The sequence below is a fragment of the Mauremys mutica genome, chromosome 6 (assembly GCF_020497125.1).
Source record: "Mauremys mutica isolate MM-2020 ecotype Southern chromosome 6, ASM2049712v1, whole genome shotgun sequence".
NCBI lineage: Eukaryota > Metazoa > Chordata > Testudines > Geoemydidae > Mauremys > Mauremys mutica.
The window spans coordinates 19243733-19270949 of NC_059077.1; the positions used below are offsets into that span (position 1 = coordinate 19243733).

Here is a 27217-nt window from a genome sequence, read left to right on the forward strand (position 1 = left end):
TGGGCAAGTGTACTGGAGAACCACTGTATCAGAGAACCAGAGAGCACAGCTGCTCTGTGTCAGATCCTGCATAGATTATGAGCTGAATGCTATTCACAGGGGGTGCTCCTGCAACAACCCCACCTGTTCATTCCATTCTTCCCCAGCCTTCCTGGGCTACCATAGCATTGTCCCCCCACTTGTGTGATGAAGTAATAAAGAATGCAGGAATAAGACACAGTGACTTGTTAGTGAGAAATGAGTGGAAGGCAGCCTCCAGTTGCTATGATAGTCCAGACAGGACATTAAGGAGTGTGTAGGAGAGGAGCCCAGCATCCTGCTGCTAGTCCAGGGGCAATTGAATCTTTTCTTTACACATGAAGGGTGGGGGCTGATGAAGCTCAGCCCCCTGTTGCTATGATGAGGACGGTTACCAGCCATACTGCACCATCTACCAGGAAAAATTAGGGCCAGGCGCCCTTGATCGACCTCATAGATGCTAGTACGCATGGTTACCAGTCCTTTTGCACTGCCCCATGTGCCAATAGGCTGATGATGAGGACGGATACCAGCCATATTGCACCATCAGCCATCCATAGCGTGGGGGGAGTGAGGATGTTGGTGTTCAGTGCTGCACCATCGCATCTATCTTCAGCATTCAGTAAAGATATGGTGACATGTAAAAGAGTCAACAGAGGATTGTTTTCCCTTTCACTTCTGTGGGTGGGGGGGGGGTGCGTAAATTGCCGAGCTATGCCCTGACCCACCACGGACACTGTGTTTGACCCTAGAAGCATTTGGAGCTCAGCCAAGAATGCAAATGCTTTTCGGAGACAGCAGGAACTGTGGGATACCTTGCGTCCTCAGTCCCCCCCTCCCTCCATGAGCGTCCATTTGATTCTTTGGCTTTCCGTTACGCTCGTCATGCAGCAGCGTGCTGAGTCTGTGCTATGCCATCTGTCCGGAGTTTTTTGAAAAATACTCTGGACCAGGCGTAACATTACAGTAATTCCCCTAATTAGATGCAGGACTCTCTGAGCGAGATCACCCTGAGGACGGTCACTGAAGGAGATAGAGAGCGCATGCTGCGTGAAAGCCAGCACAAACCAGGGCCCTATGCAGCCGTGCTCGGGGAGGCAATGCTCCCTGAGTACCTCATGAAAGCCTCGCGCGGAAAAGTGTGCTGCCACGGAGCACCCAATAAGGCAGCTCTCCCCAGGAACCTCCTGCGGAGGCTTTTCGATTACCTCCAGGAGAGCTTCGTGGAGATCTCCCAGGAGGATTTCTGTTCTATCCCCATATATAGAGAGACCTCCTTTTCACATACTTCAGATTCCTGTTATATTAAGAATAAAAGTTTACATGGTTAAAGCACTTACCGAGTGATCCTTCCCCTGATTCAGGGTCCGGGTTAATGGCCGGGGACGGTTGGTAGGGGATCTCCGTGACGGTGATGAAGAGATCCTGGCTGTCGGGGAAACCAGCGTTGTAAGCGCTGTCGCCTGCCTCGTCCTCCGCAAACCCTTCCTCATCTTCCCTGTCCGCGAACATCGCCGAGGAACTGGCCGTTGACACTGTCCCATCGTCAGAGTCCATGGTCGCTGGTGGGGCAGTGGTGGCAGGCTCCGTAGCGTCCGTTTGCCGCTTTGATTTTTTGGTAGCCTTGTCTGGGGTCCTTGATTTTTCACGCAGCGCTGCGTGGCATCCCGGCTGTATCCTCTGTCTCTCATGGCTTTGGAGACCTTCTCGTAGGTCTTTCCATTCCATTTTTTGGAGCGCAGCTCCGAAAGCACAGACTCCTCGCCCCACACACCGATCAGATCCAAGAGTTCCCGGTCAGTCTATGCTGGGTCCCTCTTTCTATTCAGAGATTACATGAACTCCTCTGCTGGAGAGCTCTGCATCGCTGCCGGTGCTGCTGAGCTCGCCCCGATGTCCAACCACGAAATGAGATTCTAACTGTCCAGACAGGAAAATGAATTCAAATTTTCCCGGGACTTTTCCTGTGTGGCTGGTCAGAGCATCCAAGCTCGGACTGCCGTCCAGAGCGTCAACAGAGTGGTGCAGTGTGGGATAGCTCCCGGAGCTAGTAAGTTCGATTTGCATCCACACCTAGCCTAATTCGAGATAGCCATGTCGAATTTAGCGCTACTCCCCTCGTCGGGGTGGAGTACCGAATTCGAACTAAAGAGCCCTCTAGGTCGAATTAAACGGCTTCCTAGTGTGGACGGTTGAGTGGTTAATTCGAATTAACGCTGCTAAATTCGATTTAAAGTCCTAGTGTAGACCAGGCCTTAGAGGTCTGACTCTTAAAGTTAAGTCCAGAGAGAGTCTAGTGCTAAGTCTGCCTCCTGTTCCCCCCTCTCCATTTAATGCTATGGTATTTGGTGATTTAAAAATTACTTGTACTGCAAGGAAATTACAACCAGCTTTGCAGGATGAAGGTGGGGCTTTAAATATTGATGCATATATACTTTTAATTTTACTTTTTTTCTCTCTCTCGCTCCATTCTCCCCCCAGCTTTGTTTGTTTGTCCAGTAATGAATTCTTCTTGTGCATTTTTACAGAATTTCCAGTGGGGATATGGAAAAGTAGAATCAGAAGGCAAACTTTCAGATTGTTTTATTATAGTAGCTCTTAGGGTTTCTGGTGGAGATTGAGCTCTCATTGTGTATACAGCCACACCTAGCACATAATAAGAGACAATCCCTGCTTCAAGGAGCTTGCAGTCTAAATAGATGTGGGAGACAGACAGGAAGTTTTATTATCCCTATTATGCATTTGGAGTAACTGAGGTACAGAGAGATTTAAGTGACCTGCCTAAGGTGCACAGGAAACCTGAGCAGATCTGGGAAACTAACCCAGATCTCTTGCTTTCCAGAACTGTGCCTTAACCACAATACCATCCTTTTCTTCAGAGTTAACTCCCCTACCCTACCCCACCCCATTCTGAACCTTGCATGATGTACTTTGTAAGTGACTTAAGAAAACCCTTTGAGAGGATCGCAGATAGCGTTTTGGTAAGTGAAGATTTCAGTGTACCATGCAGAGCAGCAGATGAAATTTATGCAATTCTAACTTTTACATAGAGAGCTATAAATCCTCGGTATGACAGTCTGCTGTTCCTGCCCTCCTGTACTGCCAGCATCTGAATTGGTGCCAGTCAGTAAAGTAAAGAATCTTTCTCTAAGAAGGTGTATAACACTTTTAGGAGACTACTAGCATTTTAGCTGCCCACAGGAGATTCATATGTTGTGTACATCAAAGCTAAACATCTGCAAACTTTTCCCATGGTGTAAATCTTTACAGCTAATTTAGATTTTGTTGCTTTAATTTAGAAGGCTGCATCTGCTCTTGAATATTAAGGGGGCACCAATTATCTTTACTATGTATAAGATCAAATATAGATGATGACTTCAAATAGCTGAGTTACTCACTTTAGTAAACAATTCTGAGACCTATTTTGGAAACTACAAAAAGGGATTGTGTGTGTCCCTTGGTTGAAAAAGATGCTTGATCCTTGTTGGTCCTCTGTGGCAGAGACTGGAAAAAAAGGGGAACTCCTTTACTGAAATAGCCAGAGTATGCTCTGGAATAATTTGGCATGTTTGATGCAACTAGTGTTTCTTAATTTAAGTCTTCCTTAAAAACAATGTTAAAATGTTAAGAATTTCCAGTTGCAAGGGACCTGGGCTGTTTTGGAAAGATGTGGACAGCAAAGAGGTAATCAAACCACATAAAATACTTTGTCATCCATTTTTTCTTACAAAGATGTTGGGCTCCCTGAGAGAGTGCAGCTTGAATTTAAAACAATATCCATCCTATTCAGTTAGGCTCAGCTGACTGTCTACAGACAAGGTCACTCACTTGACAGCATCAGTACTAAATAGGCAGCACTAATCTGTCCTGCAGAGGAATTTGTTCGGCTTACCAGTGACAGAATAGGTTATCACACGCTCTTGCAGATCTTTTTATTCTATTAGTCTCATACGACCTCCAAAAAGTTTTTTGGCTCTTCCTTGGGAGATGGTCATCTGGCCACAGAATTTTCCGTTTCTCATTACATGCACATTGGGTATGTCTACACTGTGATTTAAAACCCGCAACAGCAGGACTCCTAGCTCTGGTTTACAAACTTGTAGTGTTATGGCATTAAAAACAAGTGTGTAGATATTTGGCTCAGGCTCTGAAGCCCACCTCTCAATGCCGGGCTTCATAGTCCAAACTTGAGCCCGAATCACTGCAGCTGTTTTTACTGCTGTGGAGTGAGCCTGAATCTGTTGGAGACTCATTGCCCTGGGTTTTAAAATTAAGTGTAGACATATCCACTGTTGTCTTATTAAACTTTATTTTGAGTGATACATTTCAATGTAAGGAGATTTTTGTTAGTTTTTCTATATGGAAATCTTAACTATATATTATAAGACAAGTTCAATTATTGATGTGTTTATCTTTGCTTACTGTCTATCTTTCTGAGATACTTAAGACCCCCACATTATCTGAGCACTTCATGATATTCGTTGTGTTTTATACAACACCCCTGTAGGCAGCGAAACATTATCATTTTAAAGATGGGGGACCAGGACCACAGAGAGATTGTGAGTAGCTCATGGTCACACAGGAACTGAGGTCCTTTGAGTTCCACAGTAGAGCCCTAACCACTGAACAATCCTTCCTCTTTTGTTCCTTAAATTAGATCCAGTTTTTGTGAAAGTGAGGAGGCTGATGTCATTGGCAAGAGCCAGGGAATTTCACAGACAAGTCACTGTATAAGCTTCTTATTCTTCACCCCTACAATGCTCCCCGTGCATCCCTCCTAATGTTTCAGTTCAGGGTTTTTTCTAAGCACACTGCCAATCATAACAAAATATACTAGATTTTATGATTGGAACAACGGGAGGAGGAGTTCACCAAACTGCTTTGGTGTTCTTAGGTGCACAAAAACACAAATGCTAGGAAATGAGGTAGCTGTCTACTAGCTGTCTTGCTTCTCCCCTTTCTTCTTCCTCCCCCTCTTTCTTGCTTCTCTTTCCAGTCATAAGTTTTTTATTATTAATAGAGGGTAAAATGTTCAAGAGTGCCTACCTAGGGTGTAGGCTCTTAAGTAATATAGGCACTTTTGAACATTTTACCTAGATTTTCTTGGTAACTGACTAAACAGTGGTTCTCAGACTTTATCATGTGGATCATTTATGATGAGATCCTCTTATGAACACTTCTCTCAATCCTGAATGCACCTTTTTCCTCTTGTAGCTCTAATACTTGTTAACGTGAAAGGGGTCAAATATAAAATAAACTCATCTGACATAAGGAGTGTGGCTGCTTGATTATATCTCATCCATTTTGTCTCCACATTGTTTTTTCCCCGCTTTTCCCTGACATAGGACTTTCAGTTTACTATAGCTGAGTCTCCACTTGTTGCCTGCAGCCCTCACGTCTCTAATTTCTACATGCTGTAGTAAGGAGAGGGCCTGAAACATAAGGCCTTGTATTAGTGGCCTGGTGTGAGCCCTGGGCTAAAGTAATGGTCAAAACTTGCTGATATAAACCAAAGTTAAGTTGTGAGCAAGAGGCAGGCCCTGCTCAGAGAATCAGGCAAGAACAAGGCTGATATTGCAGAAACACACATTCCTTAGTAGTGCTAATCATAAGAATATATACGCAAACCATTGCAGAAAGGTGGTACCAGAACACCTCAATACCAGCTGGTACCAGAACACCTCGATACCAGCACACTCCCCAAAGATAACAGAAACACACTGACCCATCCTAAAGATAAGGTCAGGATGACAGCATGATGGATAGAAATGTTTTGATCAAACCAACATGTACGAGGTAATGGGTGGCATCCAAATACGTCAGAAGGTGGCACTTAGATACGTCGGGGTAGTACGTAATTTGTTTGTATTGGTGTATAAAGATGTATCTCAGAAGGAGTGTCTTTACCAGCCTAGGGAGCCATGGAAAGTCCTGCCACTGACTGAGCTGCGTCCAATGTCATGGGCATACGTGTCTTAGCACCTGGTAGACTCTACAAGTATACTATTACCGTGCTTCGTCGACAATAAACCTGGCCAGGCCCCTTCGCTACTAAACCAAGACTTGTGGTCTTATTGGGCAGTTCGCTTGAGGGCTGCTGTGCCAGCTATCTGCGCAGTGCTGGGACAGCATATGGAGGGAACGCAGACGCTGCTGATCATCTGACGACACATGCCTTTTCATAGTTTTTGGTCTGCTCTTCTGTATGCTTCCTACCCCTTTAGTTTTGGCAGTCTGCAAATTTGCTCCTGGTTGAATTTTCACCAAAGAAATATCTGACAGAGTAAAACAGATATGTGGGGGAGGGATAGCTCAGTGGTTTGAGCATTGGCCTGCTAAACCCAGGGTTGTGAGTTCAATCCTTGAGGAGGCCACTTAGGGATCTGGGGCAAAAATTGGTCCTGCTAGTGAAGGCAGAGGGCTGGACTCAATGACCTTTCAAGGTCCCTTCCAGTTCTAGGAGATTGGTATTCTCCAATTATTATTTTTTATAACATGTTGCATCCACATGGGATACACCCATACATCTTGGGCTACATCACAGGAAATGTCCTTGCTTGAAGCTTGATAAATGTTTTGCTATTGTGACAGAAGAAGTTCTGTGGGACCGCCTGAAATGCTCCTTAGACCTGCTCAGAGGTCCAGAGAGCATAATTTGAGAATCGTGGCACAAAGCAGAACAATTTTAGGTATCATAGGGTTGAATAAAGGTAACTTTTTTTTTTTCTTTCTCTTTTAGGATACGGACCCAGTATTTGAGGAGGAGTCTAAACCAATTTATTGTCAGAACTGCCAAAGCATTTCTTTCTGTGCATTTACCCAATGCTCACTTTTGGTAGTGTGCTCCAAATACTGGAGGGTAAGGATAACCAGTTAAGTAAAAAAACTGGCTTTTTCTTAGCAGTGGAGTCTGGTTTAATAAAACTGTTAGTGAGACATAGGAAAAGAAGCTTGGGAAAGTGTTTATAAATCAATTAGTTCATTGAGTATTTAGTCTATTTCAGGTATATTGTCTCAGGGTTGGGAGTATGTTGCTTTCATGCTTTGGACATTATTTAAAAAATAGATGAAAATTCCTTTTTGAAGGCTAAATAGTTGATATGATTTTGTTTTATGCAGACAAAAATCTGCAAAATCTAAATAAATAGAAAGCATGATATGCCATACCATATTTGTAATGTGTATCAAAGGATTGCAAATATGACACAGACGTAATTTCTGCAACAAATTTATTTTCTTGGTTATTTTATGGAATTGAGTATGTATTAAGTATCTTCTTAAGTAAATGCTGCCATAGGTAATAGAATTGAATGTTCCTTAAAACTACATAGGTGGAGGTATTAAATTATCAGCTATCTAAACATTTAAAATATGACCATGTAATGATAAACAAATAGACTTTTTTTGTTGTTTAATTTTGCTTACGTCTAGGTTTTTGATGCTGGAGATTATTCCTTGTTATGTTCAGTTCCCAGTGAAAATGGACAAACGTGGACTGGTGGTGACTTTGTATCAGCTGATAAAGTGATCATATGGACAGAAGATGGACAAAGTTTTATTTACAAACTACCAGCCAGGTACTCAGAATTTTAAATAATGGAGCACATATGCGGTAGCAGGTAAAACTCAGAGATGTGGAATAAAAATAAAATGTTAAATCTGATTTGTTTGTTTGATCCCTAAATCAGACTAATGTTGTAGAAACTAAAATTAAACAGTCCTCTCAATCTGAGCTAGAAAATGATGGTTTGTCTTTAAATATAGTATATGTAGCCACTTGCAATTTTAATTTTTTAATTGTTCTCAATTATATACAGTCTTCAGACTGAACAACTGTATTTGTCTGGGGAGCATGTCTCTTCATAATGTGTAAACTCTTAGGTTTCATATGCAGAATCTAATAAGGATCAGTAGAATTCTGTGTGGCATTCAGAGTGTTAGTTTAAACCTGTAAAGCCCTAATTGGTTTGGGATATGAGAGAGCATCTCTCTTCACATCATATACCGCCACAGCAGGGATCAGCAGAAGGGCTTGAGCTAGAGCGCCCTCAATATAAATGGGAGGGAGCTGCTGGCAGGGCACTTTGTGAGGAATCCTTGGTTTTGGCACTTGCTCCTCCCCCTCCTTGGTCCACCAGAGGCTAGATTGAACCTCCCAGGTCCACTTCAAAGCTCATCTTCTTTCTTTTCTAAGGCCATTGAGGTGGAAGTAGACTGAGCTGGATACATTTATGAGTAGCCCTCTGTTTATATTGTGATTTTTAGTTTACATGAAATAAACCTAGATGACTGAATGGGCATCTGTGTAGTTATATATTGAAAAATTGACAAAATGAATAAATATAATGTAGTGGAAACACTGATTATTTTTTAAAAATATTTTTTTGTTAGTTCTAAATTGGTGTCTTTTGTTGTTCTGTGTTAAACTCAGTTGCCTACCAGCTAGTGATACATTTCGCAGTGATGTGGGAAAAGCTGTTGAAAATTTAATTCCTCCTTTACTGTTCAGTGTATTGGACCGAGCAGATAAACAGGTAAAACACATTCCTTGTCTTGTGGATTATGCTGTGCGTGGTTTTTATATATAAAACTTGCTCACAAATATTACAAATTGTCTATTTCTTCTCCTTAGTTAAAGTCAACATTTTCAGAGAATAACTGATTTTTTTAAAGTGTAATTAATTTGGCTTAATTTCCTACTCCTTTAGTATTTCATGAGTTTGTGGTGTGTGTGTGTGTGTGTGTGTGTTTTAAGATGTCATAATTAGCACTGCACACGTAAGATCAGTTTGTTTTTCAGTTCTACAGGCATCCTCACACCAATGCACCAATTTAGATATCATTTTTCCTTTCTTTTCAGTGAGTATTGTTAGATGGTATCCTCCAATAATAATCTTCTAGGTCAGGCATGTCATACTTATTCTAAGCCTGAATTACCGATTTGGTTAGAGTGCATGGGGTGTGAGGTGGGAAAAAGCTAATTAGGAAGGAGCCAAGTTTCAGTCTTGCCCAATTGCTACTGGAAAATGAGTCTCAATATGTAAGGGAGTGCTCAGTATTAGATTTACACAAATCTAAGTTTTTTTTTTAAAAAAAAATTTAAATTCATTTATGAGCCTCCTTGCCTCTGTCCATTAACTTGGGTTGCCATTTATTCCCCTCTTTGACCATCCTCACCAACCCTTTTTTTTAATTTTTTCCCTCCCTTTTCTCCATCCCCTGCTCCACTTTGGACACTTTCCTTTCCCTCATCCCCGTCACACCATTTGGAGGGTCTTTTGTACCATTCTCCCTCCCCACATACACACAACTTGTGGGTCCACCCTCTCTTGTGTTCTCTCCTCACCATTTTGGGATTTGTCCCTCCCTCTCCCTTGATTCCTCAGACCCTTGTTCCGTAGAGGAAGCAGCAGAGAAGGAGACACCGATAATACAAATTTTTAATGATGATAATGGTGTTTTTTAAATATATAAATAAATACACACATAGTAAGATGTCTAAACTATCTCGGATTACTCTACACTTATGTTACTGCAGTGTATAACCAATTTCCCTTTGCATGTATTGTTTTGGTTGTTTTTATTTTTGGGTTGTTTTTGTCCCTTTTACGCTACTGTCATATTAGGCTGAAGAGCTTAGTTCTGTACAAGTTAAATAAAACAGTCTTCTGGAAAATGTTGCCTTTTGAATACTGAAACCTAAGTAAAGTAAAAGCTTTTGTTATCTGGCATGGTGGGAAGATGCGGGAGAGGGGTGCTGGTTAGTCAAAAATTCTTGTTAACTAAGAGTTATACTGACCAATGGAGGAAGGGAGTTTGGGTGTGGGAGGGGATTCTGGGAAGGGGGCTGTGGCGCAGGAGGGGTTTTGCATGCTGGATCTGGGTGGCGCTCACCTTGGTTCCCTGGAAGCGGCGACATGTCCCTGCTGCTCTTAGGCATAGGCACGGCCAGGTGGCTCTGCAGGCTGCCTCTGCCCACAGGTGCCACCCCCACAGCTCCTATTGGCTGCGGTTCCTGGCCAATGGGAGCTGCGGAGCCAGCACTCAGGCGGGGCGAGGTGGGGGCAATGCATGGAGCCCCCATAACTGTTCCTCTGCCGAGGAGCAGCAGGGACATGTCACCGCTTCCAGGGAGCCATGCGGAGCCAGGTAGGGAGCCTGTTGCCCCGCGTCAACTGGACTTTTAATGGATATCAGAAATGCTGGGTTCTAGAGTTTTCTGATTGATAAAGTGCCGGAAAACACAGTTTTTACTGTATAACTGCAATGTAATGCAATGAAATGGAAAAAAGTCAGTGCAATTTGTGGGCTCTGTACCTCAGAGGTTTTGTGCCAAACGGTGGTGAATCATTAACAGAAAAATCTAGACAAACTGAAGGGACTGCAGAGAAAGTAACAAAAATGATTGAAGAGCTGAAGGGGTTTATGTAGAATCCAAGAAAAGACTGGATGTATGAAGTATATACTCTGTAGCTTGGCTAAGCAACTGCTAAAGTGAGGCATGCTGACAAATATTTGAGGGGTATGTGTATGGTTCAAGGGATACCTAACAATTGGACTGAAATTAAGAAAAGGTAAACTTAGGGTAAATATTGGGTAAAACTAATTGAGTGATATTTATAAGACACTCTGGAATAGTTTCCTCGGGGAAATAATAGAAGCCTTTTCTTATTTAAAATAATACTAGGCAAAGTGCTAGAGAGGATATTATTGGGAACAATCCTGCACTGGCAGAGATATGGACCAAGATAACCTAATGTCTCTTCCATCTCCATTTTCTGTAATGGAACTTACAGTAGATTTTGAACATCAGGCAACTGTACTTTAAAAGGGATAGAGTTTCAAAAGTGCTCAGTACATGGCAACTGTAAGTGAGGTGCTGAAATGGGAGTTGAGTTCTTTTGGAAGACTAGACAAAAATGTATTGCTGTTGTATAACTTGACATTGATGGCCTTTTTGACACTGTAAACACTGAGATGCTTAAAACCGTATTCATATTCATAGATGTGCATAAGTTAAAAAGAATAACTTGGTCACAAGATAGTTTTTAGGAATACATTTTTTTTAATTTAACCATAATATTGTCCCAACAAAAGAGATTGAAACCTTTCCTGACTATTTTATTATTGGACACTATTTAATTCATTCTGTATTCTGTTTGTGTTTCACATCTTATTGCTGTTAACTTTCACCATTTCAAATCACACCTTTCAGTCCTCTGTTGCAATTAAAATGTCTATTTTAAAATTCTGCCTGATATATTTTATGTTTATAATATGCTCTGTAATTAGTCGTGGTTTTGTTTTGCTATGTGTTACTTTGTCTTCCCATTCTTGTTTGTCTTTAAAAGGTATAGCAGGAATAGAGCAGGTTATGTGCGGGAAGTTATTGTCAAGATTAGGAACCTGCCATATGCATCTGAAATTGTTCTAATATGTCTTTATTTTACAGCTGCTAATTTGTCCCCCTGTTACTCGATTCTTCTATGGACGCAGGGAGTGTTTCCATAAACTTCTAATCCAGGGAGATTCTTCAGGGAGACTGTGTATTTGGAGTGTGCCAGATACACTTGAACTGCAAGACAACACAGAAGGTAGCGTTAACTAACACACAGTGACTTGCTGCCAAAACTTTTAACAAGTCGCTCCCTTTTTTTGCTCACTTGGTTATGTGTTCACTGGGTGAACATGCTTCCTCTTCTCTTCTAAATCCATTAATTTCATATGCTTATCTGCCTTCTAACGTAACACCATCCTCAGTGGTATGTGATGTAAGAACCTGATTAGAACCATTCTTTCCATTCCTGCTCTTCTGCAAGCTTCTTCAGGTGGTGGATTGGGTGAGGGAACAAATCTCTCTGGTTAGTGTGAGGAGGGGGAGATATGGGAATGAGGTGGAGGGGAAGTCTCCTTTCTGGCCTGGATTTCCCACTATCTCTTGTTAAAGCAGATGGGTGGTTGCAGGAAGACCAGGTGGTATGACTCCCTATGCTACTGGAAGCTTCCATGAGGGTGGCAGAATTGGAATTCTCCTTGCAGTAGCTGCTATTGCTGTGGCAAAGCAAGGCAAACTTGTGGTGTGAAACCTGCCCGAGGAGAGTAAGTGCTGGTTCGCTCCCAGCCTTAGGATGTGATGGCAATTTTAACATACAGAGTTGGACCCAGCATTTTTGGGTATATCTGAGTTTTTTTTCTTGCTGTGCACCTTATCCAAACCCAAGAGTGTATAGAAATGAGTTCTCACACCACTGTGTAAGAGTGGAATTTGGGAAACGTTAGAGAGATGGTTCTTTGGCATATGCCTCAAACTTAACTGGCTAATTTTACATAAAATTTGAGGAGAGAGGGTTGGGGGAGCAGGAGGAAAAGAGGTGGGAAAGGAAGGAATATTTAGGTTTTACCAGTCTTCTGCTCAAGAAGTAAAACCCAGCTGCTTGTTCTTTTTGACCCTAGTAACTGGTTTACTTCTGTTTTTATGTATTTAAGGCTGTAATTCAGAAGAAGAATGGCTACAATTTTCTTTTAAATTTAAAGCTGAGATTTTCGTTCACAGAGACCACAGGGCGGCTCAGTTATCTGGAGGCTCACACAAACCGCCTCCTGCATATCATTGCTAGTGCGCTTAGTGGAACACCTGCGTACCAGCACCCAATACTTTTATTTTCAGTACGTAAAAGTTCTTCACCTAAATTTTAGTTTTGTACATTAAAATGCTCTTATCTTCTGATAAACTAGGGAATTAAGGAAAAATACAGATACAGTTTTGTTAATCTGTACAGTACTGGTATTTAACAAAATACTACCTTGTGCTCTGGGCCATATTAACCTTTTCAAACCAAAGACCCAATCCTTCAAATATTTACACATGTACCACCAGTTTCAGGCCTATAACATGACACTGCTCTTTCTGAATCCCCTCTATCCAAGCCACTTATACATTTTGCTTCTTGTTCCTGTACAACGTCACCAAAACCCAGCCTTTCCTCACTGTTCACATAACTACTATTCTCATCCAGGCCATCATTATTTCACATCTTAACTACAGCAACATCCTCCTCATCTGTTGCTGACAAATGCAATCTTGCCTCCGTTAAATCTATTCATAATGCTGCTTCAAAAATAATCTTCCTGTTTTGTTACATGGACCGTATCACCCTTATGCTCATACACCTTTTGCGTTCCTCCACTGCCTCCTCCACCTTTCCCTGCATGAAGCACAAAGTACGTGTCTTCCTTTTTTTAGGCTCTTCATGGCTGCCTCAACTTTGCCTATAATTTCAGTGTTCTATAGAGATGTAGACTCCCACCTCCTCTCTGTCAGTGATGCTGCCCTTGGTTGGCCATTTGTCAGAGTTTCAGACAAATGCCGCTGTGCACCTTCCATGTCACCTCTTTATACAGAGAAGAAACTCCCTGTAAAAATCTGCAAGGTCACTCACTACATTATCCTCCTTTAAATCTCTCTTTATTTTGTGATGACTGGAAAAAAACAACAACAACAAACTTTGGTGGTGGTTAAACGAGTGCTATGACACTGCTTTAATACTGATTTCAGTTGTCTTGCTGTTCCCTTGTGCTTCCATTTTCCTGATATATTTGTCATAGCTGTCTGTTGTTCTAAGATTTTAAGCTCTTCAGAACAGGGACTATTCCTTTGTGTTCCTTCAGTGTCTAGCACAAAGGTGTCCTGGCTCCAAGTGCTACTGCAATACAAAAAATAATGTATTTCACTCAAATGACTAATATTAAGCATGTGCACAAGTATATTTAAAATCAAGACCACCAGAATTGGCTTTGATGGACTGTGGTTTTTTCACCTTCCTCACAGTGGGTGTGAGGATGGACCTTTTCTGGTGAATAGAAAAGGTGGTAGGCCATATGTTGCAACTTATTGTGTAATATTGGGCGGATGTTCAGTGCAGGTACTCCATATGGAGGGCAGCCAGTGACCAGATAAATGGCCTGGTAAAGGACTGAAAAGGAGGTACTGGATAAAGAAACAGAACAGGGGATGGGGTTCAGGGACTCCCCTGACTGGTACAGCAGGGAGCCAACTCCCCCCATTCTCATAGCCCTCCTTAAGCCTCTTGCGAGGCTGGAGGATGGCAAGGTCTGAGCCATGGATCGGCTGGGGGACCTGGATGGAAACAAAGGTGGGCTGCTGGAAGCCCCGGAGAATTGATCTGAATAAGCATGAATTAAATAAAGGGAGGCTGGTGAAAGCCCTGGAGAATTGATTTGAATAAGCATGGATTTGCCTGCACTGTACACTTTATCTGCCGGGTAGTCACAGACATCTATATAATAAAGTTGCAGCCTGATTAAAACCCATAACAAGTCTCCTGTCCTTCTTGCGGTATACCTAGACAATGAAGAGACCTTCAAAGAACAACTAGATGTTAAAGAAATGGGCTGTGAGTCAGTAGATTCTTCTGATCAGTTAGTAAACCAGTGTTGCACTGTGTTACTACAGCAGTCCTATTTCAGATGAGATTGAGAGTTGAAGTCTTAGTTGTGTTTTGTTATTGAAAAAAAACCCAATAGTACTTTTCACAAGACTTAAAGGAGTTAACTGGGGTCTCTTACTAACTTCCATGTCTGGTAATTGCCATCTGTCTAAATAAGTTCCTTGTGCAGTTTAAGTTTGATACATTCTTTTTCAATTCCTTTCTCAAACTCTGGTCTGGTATTTCTGTGTGCTAGTAGAGTTGAGTGTTAAAGTTTGAAAGTAACTGACTGCATTGTTGTGGTAGGTGAATTAATCTCCAATATGTGTTTTGTACTTATTTATAAGGGTGTTTGTAAAATTTACTAATACATTGCTACCGCGATACAACGTGACCCGACATAATGTGGGTTCACATACAAGGCAATTAGGGATGGGGGTCTCTGGAGGGGGCGGTCAGGGAACAAGGAACCGGGGGGCCAAAGCAAGTTTGATATAACATGGTCTCACCTATAACGCGATGAGATTTTTTTTGTCTCCTGAGAACTGCGTTATATCGGGGTAGAGGTGTATTGATAGATGGCTTTGAGATCTTCTCAAGACAGGTGCTATCATTATTTTAATCACTTTTTTTTTTTAACAGGACTGCAAATGACAACTTCAACTTCTTTGCAAGAAGCTTTTTGTAAACTTACTCCTCGTCCTGCTGGAATTATAGACCAATTAAGCTTAATACCAAACAGTAACGAACCACTTAAAGTTACAGCCAGCGTGTATATCCCAGCACATGGACGCCTGGTTTGTGGTCGTGAAGATGGAAGCATTGTTATTGTGCCAGCAACTCAAACTGCAATAGTTCAGCTTCTGCAAGGAGAGCACATGCTCAGGAGAGGTATGTAAGCAAAGATTAGACATGCATGGCGGAATTACAAAAGGCGCTGGTCGTCTGCAAACAACATTGACATAAGTAGGAATTGTGGGAGGTCACTTTTCAGCATCTAGTGCTTTAGCGAATAGAAGATCGAAAGGGAACTATTTTTACAATACCCTTGATAATCACTAAATTCTTTTATATCAGGAGAAATCTAAATAATAAACACAAACTGGCTCCTAGCTCATGTTATGCTGTCTGGAGTGGCTCCAGCGGTGGCACCAGGCACCAGCGCTCCAAGAGCGTGCCTGGGGCATCAAGCCGCGGGGGGCGCCCTGCCGGTTCCTGCGAGGGTGGCAATCAGGCAGCCTTCGGCGGCTTGCCTGTGGGAGGTCCGCGGATTCGGTGGCAATTTGGCAGTGGTACGCCGAAGCCGCAGGACCAGCGGACCTCCCGCAGGCAAGCTGCCGAATCCGTGGGACCGAGGACCTCTCACAGGCAAGTCGCCGAAGGCTGCCTGACTGCCGTGCTTGGGGTGGCAAAAAAGCTAGAGCCGCCCCTGAGTGGCTCACAACTGTTGATGCCTACCTCAGAAAACAGGGTAGACATCCCAGCTTGGTGTCGTGTTCTATAATTAGATTTCACCGAACCAGTAACAAATGTAAACTGGATCACTATACCAATCTTACCGTGGAGTCACAGACAGACTGGAGAGGCTAAGGGGACTATCTTGCCACCCAGGCAAACTGGACTTTGTGATAAAAGGTCACTTAAACTAAAAATCATACCACATCAGGTTGTTCCAAGTCCCAAGAGACCAATCACTTACCTCAGATCAATTGGTACTCTAGATCTTACACCAAAGATAATACTGGTAGCCAATTCTATAGAAAACTAACAAAAGATTTATTAGCTAAGAAAAGGAAATGAGTTACTGAGAGGTTAAAGCAGGTGAAATATATTCACAGGTGAGTCACAGTTTATAATTCCAAATGGTGGCAGTGATGTAATAAACTGCCAGTTTCCCAAAAGTCTTTTCAGGGTACCCAGATTGTCTTTGGGGATCTCTGCTTTGCATCTGGTGCACTTCCCTGTAAGCGTCCAAACAGTCCAGAGATGAAGGATATTTCCTTGAATCCATACTTACAGCTTTGTCTCACAGAAAACAAGCTGACAGCGTCACTGGCCACATGGGCTTTTTCTTTGATGGTAGAGCATGAGGGATGCATTTTGAGTCCTTGACCTCTAATCATCACACACAATGACCACTTCTTTGAAATTAGCTCTTTTCTGTCAGAGTTCTTCATTTGCATTCTACAAGGTTTCTTTCTCATTTGATGGGTTATTTAGTTACAGGGGTACACACAATATAAATGTTTGCTACTACATTATAACAGGACAAGGAGGGGGAAGCTTCCTAACAGTGGGGGGGCCAACGGTGCCACCCCACCCCCTTGCATCGCCCCTTCCCCCCACGGCCCCACTCCCGCACTGGCTTTTCCCCCACAAGATCCTGCTGCCTCCTTCCCCCCGTTACTCGTCCTTACGGCTTGTAAAAAGTGGGAGGGCCATTGTCCACTGGCCCACCCTGTTCCAACCCCCCTATAACAGGACACAGATAAGTGAAAACAATGCAAATAACATCCCATTAGTTTTCATGAAGTTTAAACACCAAATACACTCTTAGTATAGATCACAGTGATTGTTAAATCACTGTGATCTATACTTCTAAACAAGTGAATTGGCCTGGGGCTTTGGCATGAGCTGGTACCTGGTCTACCAGTGTCATAACTAGTATATCTGCTCGAGGGGTGAGGAAGGAAGGGTGAAGATTTGAGAATTCTCCCTGCCTCTTTTACCACTCCTTCTAAAATTATACTCAGTTTTTTAATTAAAAATATTGTTGAATATTGAAAGTTATTTTTTTGTCCTATTAAACTTTTTTTTTTTTTAATTATTTCTCAGGCTGGCCACCTCACAGAAATCTCCGGGCTCATCGGAACAAAGTTACATGTTTACTGTATCCTCATCAGGTCTCATCTCGTTATGACCAAAGATACTTGATCTCAGGTGGTGTGGATTTCTCAGTCATTATATGGGACATCTTTTCTGGAGAAATGAAACACATCTTCTGTGTCCATGGTGGAGAGATTACACAGCTTCTAGTTCCACCAGAAAACTGTAGTGTAAGTTTATATTAAATGCACACTAGTATCGTGGATTCTCCACTCGTCTATAATGGACATTGGGGGTTAAAAGAAGGGCAGTTTTACATAGCCTTTCCCTTCCTGGTAGCATCCCTTGATATTTTGCAATACTTTTTTTTGACTGAAAAGGTTGGGTACCACTGGAAGGAAGTCATATGACCTTGTGAACTTCTTGCTCTCTACGTTCTTTCTCTTCCTTTAGTTTGGCACTGTTCTTGGCTAAGCAGTTCTGCTTTATTCTTGTTCATTCCCATACTCATAATTAAGGCTAAGATTTTGTCACGGATATTTTTAGTAAAAAGCAGGGACAGGTTACGGCCAATAAGGAAAAATTCATGGAAGCTCGTGACCTATCCATGACTTTTACTATAAATATGCATGACAAAACGGGGAGCTGTGGGGTCCCCATACCACCATGGTGGCTCCGTTCTGCAGGATACCCCTGCTGCAGCTGGGAGCTCGGGGCCCCCACAGTTCCTAGCCGTCACAGGTAATGGGGGGACCTGGCAGCTCCCAGATGCTGCCAGCTCAAGTCGTGGAGGTCTCTGGAAGTCATGGATTCCATGACTTCTGTGACCTCTGTGAGAAAATAGTAGCCTTTATAAACTCCACCAAACTTCCTTCCTAAATTAAAATATTTTGCTGAGAGTGAACTTTTCATGACCAGATTTTAGAATCCCTGCCAAAAAAAGAAAAAAATCACAATAGAACTACTTACAACTAGAGCTGTCACGTGATTAAAAAAATTTATTGCATGATTTAAACAATAATAGAATACCATTTATTTAAACATTTTTGGATGTTTTCTACATTTTCAAATATATTGATTTCAATAACAGCACAGAATACAAAGTGTACAGTGTTCACTTAATATTTATTTTTGATTACAAGTATTTGTACTGTAAAAAAAAAAAAAAGAAATAGAAATAGTATTTTTCAATTCACCTAATACAAGGACTGTACTACAATCTCTTTATCATGAAAGTTGAACTTACAAATGTAGAATTATGTACAAAAAAACTGCACTCAAAAACAAAACAATGTAAAATTTTAGAGCCTGCAAGTCCACTCAGTCCTACTTCTTGTCAGCCAATCACTCAGACAAACAAGTTTGTTGACATTTGCAGGAGATAATGCTGCTCACTTCTTGTTTACAATGTCACCTGAAAGTGAGAACAGACGTTCTCATGGCACTGTTGTAGCTGGTGTTGCGAGATATTTACATGCCAGATGCGTTAAAGATTCTTAAGTCCCTTCATGCTTCAACCACCATTCCAGAAGACGTGCGTCCATGCTGATGATGGGTTCTGCTTGATAACAATCCAAAGCAGTGTGGATCAACGCATGTTCATTTTCATTATCTGACTCGTATGCCACCAGCAGAAGGCTGATTTTCTTTTTTGGTGGTTTGGGTTTTGTAGTTTCCACATTGAAGTGTTGCTCTTTTAAAACTTCTGAAAGCATGCTCTACACCTTGTCCCTCTCAGATTTTGGAAGGCACTTCAGATTCTTAAACCTTGGGTTGAGTGCTGTATATTGATTTGAAGGAAAGGTGGTAATATCCTCCTATAAAACTAATTTCACAAATGGAAGAATTACTGCTAACTTAATGACCTGTTCGGTTGTGCTGGTAGTTTAAAGTGCATCAATAGATGTGCTTAAAGACCAAAGGGCCTAAGTGATACATAAAAAGTGAACGGGGAGGGGGTATGAGCATATTTGCTGAATGCCCGGCAAACATCCGTTCTGTTGAGCATTTGAGAGCTAACCGCATTATGTGCTGATCACTGAATCATAATATCTCTGTTTAGCTGGTTCAATAAAGCCTCACTTAACCTTTGACCAGAGCACTACTATTTATTGCGGTGTGTATGCAGATTACACCTTATGGCATGTTAAGTGAAAAGGAATTTTCTTTCAGTTATTTTTAAAATCAAACAATATGAGATCCTACAGTGTGACATGAAACACTGTTTCTTTAAGATGTTGTCAGTGTGTGGATTTTTCATGTGTGGATTTTTTTTCTCACATTTTTTAAAATAACTATTACATTTTTACACCAAAAGATAACGGATGAAGAATAGCATAGATTCTGATTTTTAAATGAATGATTTTTAGTCTAGTCTAGGCTTTTTAGTTAAATGTAGACATTTTTAAAATGTAGTTCAATTACATTTTCACCAATGTGCTAATCTTAACTGCACCAAGGAGCAAGCCACACTAATGCAACAGAAGATGTTTCCCATGGTCTTAAAAGTGTATTTTTCCAGCAGAAAAATAATGAAGAGGGTGAGGGTCCTGGGCACAGGATTTTGTTCCTTTGAAAAAGAACTTTCTGTTAAAATCTTTTAGAAGGTTATAATTGGACAGGAAGCTGGATAAATGCAGAGTTGGCATAAATGCATGAAGAAGATGAAGAAAAAAGAAGAATTTTTCTTACATATAAGATGCCTTATTTCACAGGATCCAAAATATCATTACAAATTATACATACATTACTACTGAAATGCACGTTCATGAGCGGATAGCTTCTGACACCTGATGCACAACATGATACACAACAGCGTGTGGAGGGAATTTAGCTAAGCTCACAGAGGCAAGCCTTATAATTGTCCATGTTGAGCATAATTTAGGTACTTACATATTGTAACTTGTTAAAAATTTTATTCTCTATTATAAATCAGAAGGATTGAAACAATTTGGTTGTCCTTTATTTTGCAAAGATACTTGCATCAAAATTGTTTATGATCTTTAATAATGCTCCTTGAGGTGCTATTCTTCCATTCATTGTCTTTCTGTGCTGTTACTAGGGGATTTCTTTAGGGAAAATGTCTTTCAGAGGTTCTTCTCCATCTGTGATTTCATTCCTTGAAGGTTATTTTTTACTATGTTATTTCCTGGGATAATTGTAATAGCATATAATAAGCATTTTTGGTTGATAATTTAATGTGGAAATTTTGATATTACACGTTATTCTTTGATTCATTCTATATTGACTTTTTTTTTAAAAAAAATTTGTTTGGCATCTACTTTTTAAAAAAAATGATACTGTTGTGACATGAGCTACTGTTTTGTTACTTATGATGTTTGGCTTATCCCAAGAACTGGAAGTTAAATATCAGAATATTTGGAATCTCAGTGATGCCACCATTGCCTTACGCTACATGGCCCTGAGCCTGCAAACGCTTATTCATGTTGTTGACTTTATATACATGAGTAGTTGCACTAACTACTTATGTGTGTAAGCGTTTGCAAGATCAAGCCCTGAGCTTGATGATAATCATACTTAGCTGTGTTCCACTCTTTTACAGCTATTTTCAAATAGCTCTAAAAAAACCCAGTAAAATATGGAGGGCACTCTCACATACTTAAGTTAGCAAATGTCCCTTTCTGAGTACCGAATACCAATTTTGGTGGGAGACGCTTATTAAAATAGGTCTAAACCTGACATAAATTATTACAGATATTTTAATGGAACACTTTTTGTGTGAATTGATGAAGCTGATAAATTGTCAGTAGAGACTTCCATAATTTAAGGAGTACTTTGCTTTTGCTTTTTTAATAAGCTTGTAATGAATAGCATTTAGGGTCTAAAGAGAATAGTGATCAGAACAGTTCAGTTGCTGTATGGCCCATTATTTCTGTTTATGTATATTGAGTGGTAAATTGATAAATAATTTGTTGCCATCATTTCTAAAAGGCCTGTACTGTCCTGTGCCTTGTCCTTTCAGATGTTGCTAATGGAGGTGTTCAAGCCACCATTACTGGAGATGTAAGGACAAGTTAGATAAAGCAGTAGTGAGACTAATATTGTAAGTATTAGGGCTGTCAAGCAATAAAAAAAAGTAATCATGATTAATCGTGCAATAAATTGCACTGTTAAACAATAATACAAAACCATTTATTTAAATATTTTTGGATGTTTTCTACATTTTCAAATATATTGATTTCAATTACAACACAGAATACAAAGTGCACAGTGTTCACTTTATATTTATTTTTATTACAAATATTTACACTGTAAAAAACAAAACAAAAAATAGTATTTTTCAATTAACCTAATACAAGTACTGTAGTGCAATCTCTTTATCATGAAAGGTGAACTTACAGATGTAGAATTATGTACAAAAAATAACTGCATTCAAAAATAAAACAGTGTAAAACTTTAGAGCCTAGAAGTCCAGTCAGTCCTATTTCTTGTTCAGCCAATCGCTCAAACAAGTTTGTTTATATTTGCAGGAGATAATGCTGTCTGTTTCTTGTTCACAATATCACGTAAAAGTGAGAGCAGACGTTCACATGGTACTGTTGTAGCTGTGTCGCAAGATATTTACATGCCAGATGCACTAAAGATTCACATGTCCCTTCATGCTTCATCCACCATTCCATGTTCATGACAGGTTCTGTTCGATAACGATCCAAAGCAGAGCTGTCCGATGCATGTTTACTTTCCTCATCTGAGTCAGATGCCACCAGCGGAAGGTTGATTTTCTTTTTTGGTAGTTTGGGCTCTGTAATTTCCACATCTGAGTGTTGCTCTTTTAAGACTTCTGAAAGCATTCTCGTCCCTCTCAGATTTTGGAAGTCACTTCAGATTCTTAAATCTTGGGTCAAGTACTGTAGCTATCTTTAGAAATCTCACATTGGTACTTCCTTTGCATTTTGTGAAATCTGCAGTGAAAGTGTTCTTAAAATGAACAACATGTGCCGAGTCATCATCCGAGACTACTATAACATTAAATATATGGCCAAAGCATAATCAACGAGTGTCATCAGCATGGAAGCATGTCCTCTGGAATGGTGGCCGAAGCATGAAGGGGCATACGAATGTTTAGCATATCTGGCATGTAAATACCTTGAAATGCTGACTATAGAAGTCCCATGTGAATGTCTGTTCTCACTTTCTGGTGACGTTTTAAATAAGAAGTGGGCAGCATTATATCCCGTAAATGTAAACAAACTTGTTTGTCTTTAGCAATTGGCTGATGAAAAAGTAGGACTGAGTGGACTTGTAGGCTCTGAGGTTTTACATTGTTTTGTTTTTGAGTACAGTTATGTAACAAAAAATGCTACATTTGTAAGTTGTGTTTTCACAACAAAGAGATTGCACTACAGTACTTGTATGAGGTGAACTGAAAAATACTGTTTCTTTTGTTTATAATTTTGTTTTTTAAAGTGCAAATATTTGTAATAAAAATAATATAAAGGGACCAATGTACACTTTTTATTCTCTGTTGTAATTGAAATCAAAATATTTGAAAATGTAGAAAAACATCCAAAAATATTTAATAAATTTCAATTGGTATTCTGTTGTTTAACAGTGCAATTAAAACAGCGATTAATCGCGATTAATTTTTTAATCATGATTTATTTTTGAGTTAACCGCATGAATTAACTGCGATTAATCGACAGCCCTTTAAGTATGCTTTCAAACTGGAGAGGCATCAGAAAGAATGATCCTCCTAAGCTTTTATGGCATAACTACTATAATTCTGATGTCATATGGTGCTCTGTTGTTCAGCACTGGGCCTGATCTGTGCCCTGTACGTGAAGGTAACTCCCTTTGATATAAAAGGAGGGTTGTGATTTTTATAGAGTTTGAACTGTGCATTGTGCTCTACAGATACCCTATGAATTATTCGATAAGTTCTTGACCCCATTGATATCAAAACTCATGTGTACTTTGGTGGGATAAGAATTTAGCTTATCCTGTATATTCTAAATTATGTTTATGCAACACTCACCGGACTGTGCTGTAATTTACTGCCAGGATTAGGCATTCATTGGTAAATAGAAGATACATTTTGTTAAGGAATGGACTTCTGGAGGTAATGATTATTATGGGGGTTTGGGATCCTATACCGGTTGGGCTGATAATTTGATGACAGTAACTTCAGCTCTATTGTAAAATGACTTCAACCTAATTCAGACTTCATTTGTTGTATGCCTACTGCCATTCTTTAGATCAGTACTTCCCAAATGGTGAGTCCAGACATACCAGTGGTTGTGGGAAGTTTCTGGATGGGTCGTCACATATAGGGCTGTATTAACTCATCCCTGGGCCCTGGTGGAGGCAAGCATATACTTCTCCTGGCCCAATGTACAGGGGAGACCTAGGGGTGCAGTTGGAGAGCGAGCCTGCCCCGTAGTCACCCCACGGTGGTGGTTCCTGTCCTGTGGGGCTGGGCCCCGCTCTGGGTATTGTGACCTGGTACACAGGGTCTCAGTGCCACTCAGGTTTTGCCTGGCTGCCCCCTGAGTGGAGAGCCAGGCCCAGCCCTGCGGGACAGGAACTGCCACTGCAGGATGAGTTCGGTGTGGGTTTTGTCTCCAAACTTCCTCCCTGCAGGCCTCCTATCTTCTGGGATTAGAGTTGTGTTGATGGAGTGGAGTTTGCATGTATATAATGGGGGTTGCAAAAGAAGAAAAAATGCAGTTTATGGGTCACCTTAGTAAAAAGTTTGCGAGCCATTGCTCTACATGCATATAGAAAAGTTAGTCATACATTACGATAATAATAATAAACATATCAACAAATTATACTAAAATAACGTAACTTACATGTGCCATACATAACACTTTTCTTTGGGTACATGATGTTATTTTAATCTCAAGACTTTACTCTAGAGTTGCTACTTAGACTACACCGTGGCACACTTGCAGGCGGTTGGATTTGTTTTGATTTTATGTTCTAAAGGTTTCTCCTGTCTGTCTTCATCTGAATAAAATTGTATGTGCCAGTCTTTCTAAGTACTATGGTCTTCATTTAGGGAAGTATGTGTTTCAGTCCGTATTCAGAAAAATAATTCACATACATGCTTAAGTGCTTTTCTGAATCAGGGCCTCTATCTGTTGTGGCAAACAATACACAATGATGTAAATACTTACAGAGTCTGTCTCATTTACTTTAATTGTTACTGGATGTTTATGGCTCCATTCAACTTATAACCGTTTAAAAAAATTAATACTTGCCCAAATTTAAATGTAATATTAAATGTAGTTTGCAATGATGCTTGAATTTAAAGGCATAAAAAGAAATTGGTCAGGAGTATCTTGCTTATAGTATTCCTTTCTATTTGAATTATTTCTGATGGTGTCTCTATATGTTGATTTATTGATTAGTTATAAAGGCACATTTTTGTGTGTTCAATTACGGAAACATTAAAAGAACCACAGCCAGTGGTAATAAAGAATAAGATTGGGGTTTTTTTTATGGAAAATCTTATTTTGACAATTCACCTAAACACTAACTAATTGAAAGCTTCAGGAGCAATATCTGCTTATTTGATAGAAATTCCCCTTTGTCAGCTGTGTGTTTTGACCTTTAAAAATAGGAAATGGGAGGTGCAAATACCTTCATCCTATCATTTCCTCTCCTACAGCAAAGTTGTGAATTATTAGATTTACTAAAAATACTGTTTTAGGCTCTGATTTTACAAATGGCTCTACTTAGGCAGACCCCCCAGGAAGTCAGTGGAAAGCTACTTTGGCACAGAGATTTATAAATGCGGAGCTCCCTTCTGGATCAGGGCTGTAGTGTCGTTCCCTGTATTAGCTCATGTTTCATGTTGTAATATAATAAAATGAAAACAAAGATTCTTTTGAGAGTAAATAATCTGTATTTGTTTTGAAGGTGAACTATTTTGTCAAATGGCTGAATTGTTTTTAAAAGACTGCAAAACTGTTCAAAGACATGCTTATTTCTTGTTCTCATTGCATTAATTATGCAGCATTTCAGAAAACATCTCAGTAAGTGTTTGGATGAGATGCACTTAAAAAGTATTTAAACCTTATCTCTAAATTTTCTTCTAATAAGGAAAAATTTTAGATAACTTCAGTGATCACTTTTTAAGAACAAATGAATGTATATCAAGGTTTGAAAAGTTCAGAGCCTCTTAATGTTAGTTAAGTAACATCATTGGTTTTGTGTAGTAATTTTCAGATACTTCCATACTGAGATTCTTGTACCATTAAGTAATATAGGAGAGGCACGATGTCCATTATCCTCTAATACCTGTTCACAACCTGCTTAGATAAGCAAGTATGTTCAAGTGATTAACAGGTAACTTCCTAAATTCTGTTCCCAGCTCTTCAATACGTGCAATCTTTAGCAAATCACTTAAGTTCTCTGGGTGAAATCCTGTGCCCATTAAAGTCAAATGGGAATTTTGCTATGGACATTGATGGGGTTAGGATTTCACCTTCTGTGTCTTATCTGTAAAATGGGTAATGGTAGTAATTACAAAACTCAGATTGTTGAAGCTGGTTTATTACTTAGATCTCTGATGAAGAATGATATGGAAATGTAAAGTAATCTTATTATGATCAAGACACATTTTATTTTTCAGGCAAGAGTCCAGCACTGCATCTGCTCAGTAGCCAGTGACCATTCAGTAGGACTTTTGAGTTTGCGAGAGAAAAAATGCATTATGCTGGCATCTCGTCACCTTTTCCCCATTCAAGTAATAAAGTGGAGGCCTTCAGATGATTACCTGGTGGTGGGATGTGTAGACGGATCTGTTTACGTCTGGCAAATGGACACTGGTAAGGTCAAGTGCAAAAAACTGAACAAAATATCCCTTCATTTGGAGCTAAATTCTACTTTTTTGGGATATATTCTAAAAGGTTTGTCTAGCTTTCCATCTGCAAGACAGATTGGCATGAAACCAAACATACATTATCACCTGTTACTTTTGGGAAATATGGCTCTCTAAATATGGGGTATACCTAGGATTCTTTGGTGCCACAATCTCTTACATACATTCCAGTAGTTGAAACCAATAATTAGTTCTTGATTAGATTTGGGGAAATCCAGTTAGCTGTGGTTATTTTTTCCTCACTTAATTTCTTATTCATCTTTAGGAAAGTTAGTCAATGCATTTGGGCTGGCAACTACTGGACACACGGATGGAGACTTCAGTAACTGTCTGTTGTTTACGTTTGTCCATAAACTTGAAGTAACTGCTCAGCAAACACAGTCTAGTGGTTACAGCAACAGGACTTAGAGTCAGGAAATCTGGACTTTTATTCCCAGATCTGCCATTGACTTGTGTGATCCTGGGCAAGTGTCTTAACCTCTCTGTGCTTCAGTTTCCTTGTCTGTAAAATGGGGGATAATCATATTTACCTACTCATGGGGGTGCCGTAGTTGATTTGTAAAGTGCCTTAAGATCATATGATGAAAGGTGCTCTATAAGCTGTTCTAAGTAAGTAAGTAAAAGATGGATAATACTCAAAATAACATCTTTGAATTCAATTGGATGTATTTAAGAGGATGAGAATGAGTTTTAAATAACAGAACAGACAACAGTGTGTAAAAGTGGTAGATATGATGTAGAAAATTATATATTCTAAGGTGTTACAGACATAGAAAGGAAATAAATCAAAATACATATGCGGTGTTAATCTGTGGAAAGCCATCCTCACGTTAAACCTACCACTGTAGTGAATCAGTAATATGCACATCTTCAAATAGACAGTTAGCCTGGGTGACCTGATTCATCACATTGTTGGGGGTGAGGGGAAAACATTACAGTAACAGATATCTTTCCCTGATAGGGAAAGAAGAGGTAGTTTCTGTACGGCAGGGGAAAATATGAAATGTAGTAGAAGGGGAAAAGGAAAGCACATCATGAGGTCTTATGAAATATAATCGGAGCAATAACAGGACAGGGC

The 27217-nt window shown here is 40.2% G+C and overlaps 1 protein-coding gene across 3 annotated transcripts in view; it reads left to right on the forward strand.

The window, feature by feature from the left end:
- Positions 1–27217, forward strand: part of WDR7 (WD repeat domain 7) — a 349222-nt gene that overhangs the window by 44439 nt on the left and 277566 nt on the right. For all 3 annotated transcript variants that reach the window (XM_045021793.1, XR_006580538.1, XR_006580539.1), the window contains exons 7-13: positions 6758–6877; positions 7450–7595; positions 8450–8552; positions 11471–11612; positions 15108–15356; positions 17301–17521; positions 25891–26086. In XM_045021793.1, coding sequence (XP_044877728.1) covers positions 6758–6877; positions 7450–7595; positions 8450–8552; positions 11471–11612; positions 15108–15356; positions 17301–17521; positions 25891–26086 — 1177 coding nt within the window. The remainder of the gene's footprint in view (positions 1–6757; positions 6878–7449; positions 7596–8449; positions 8553–11470; positions 11613–15107; positions 15357–17300; positions 17522–25890; positions 26087–27217) is intronic.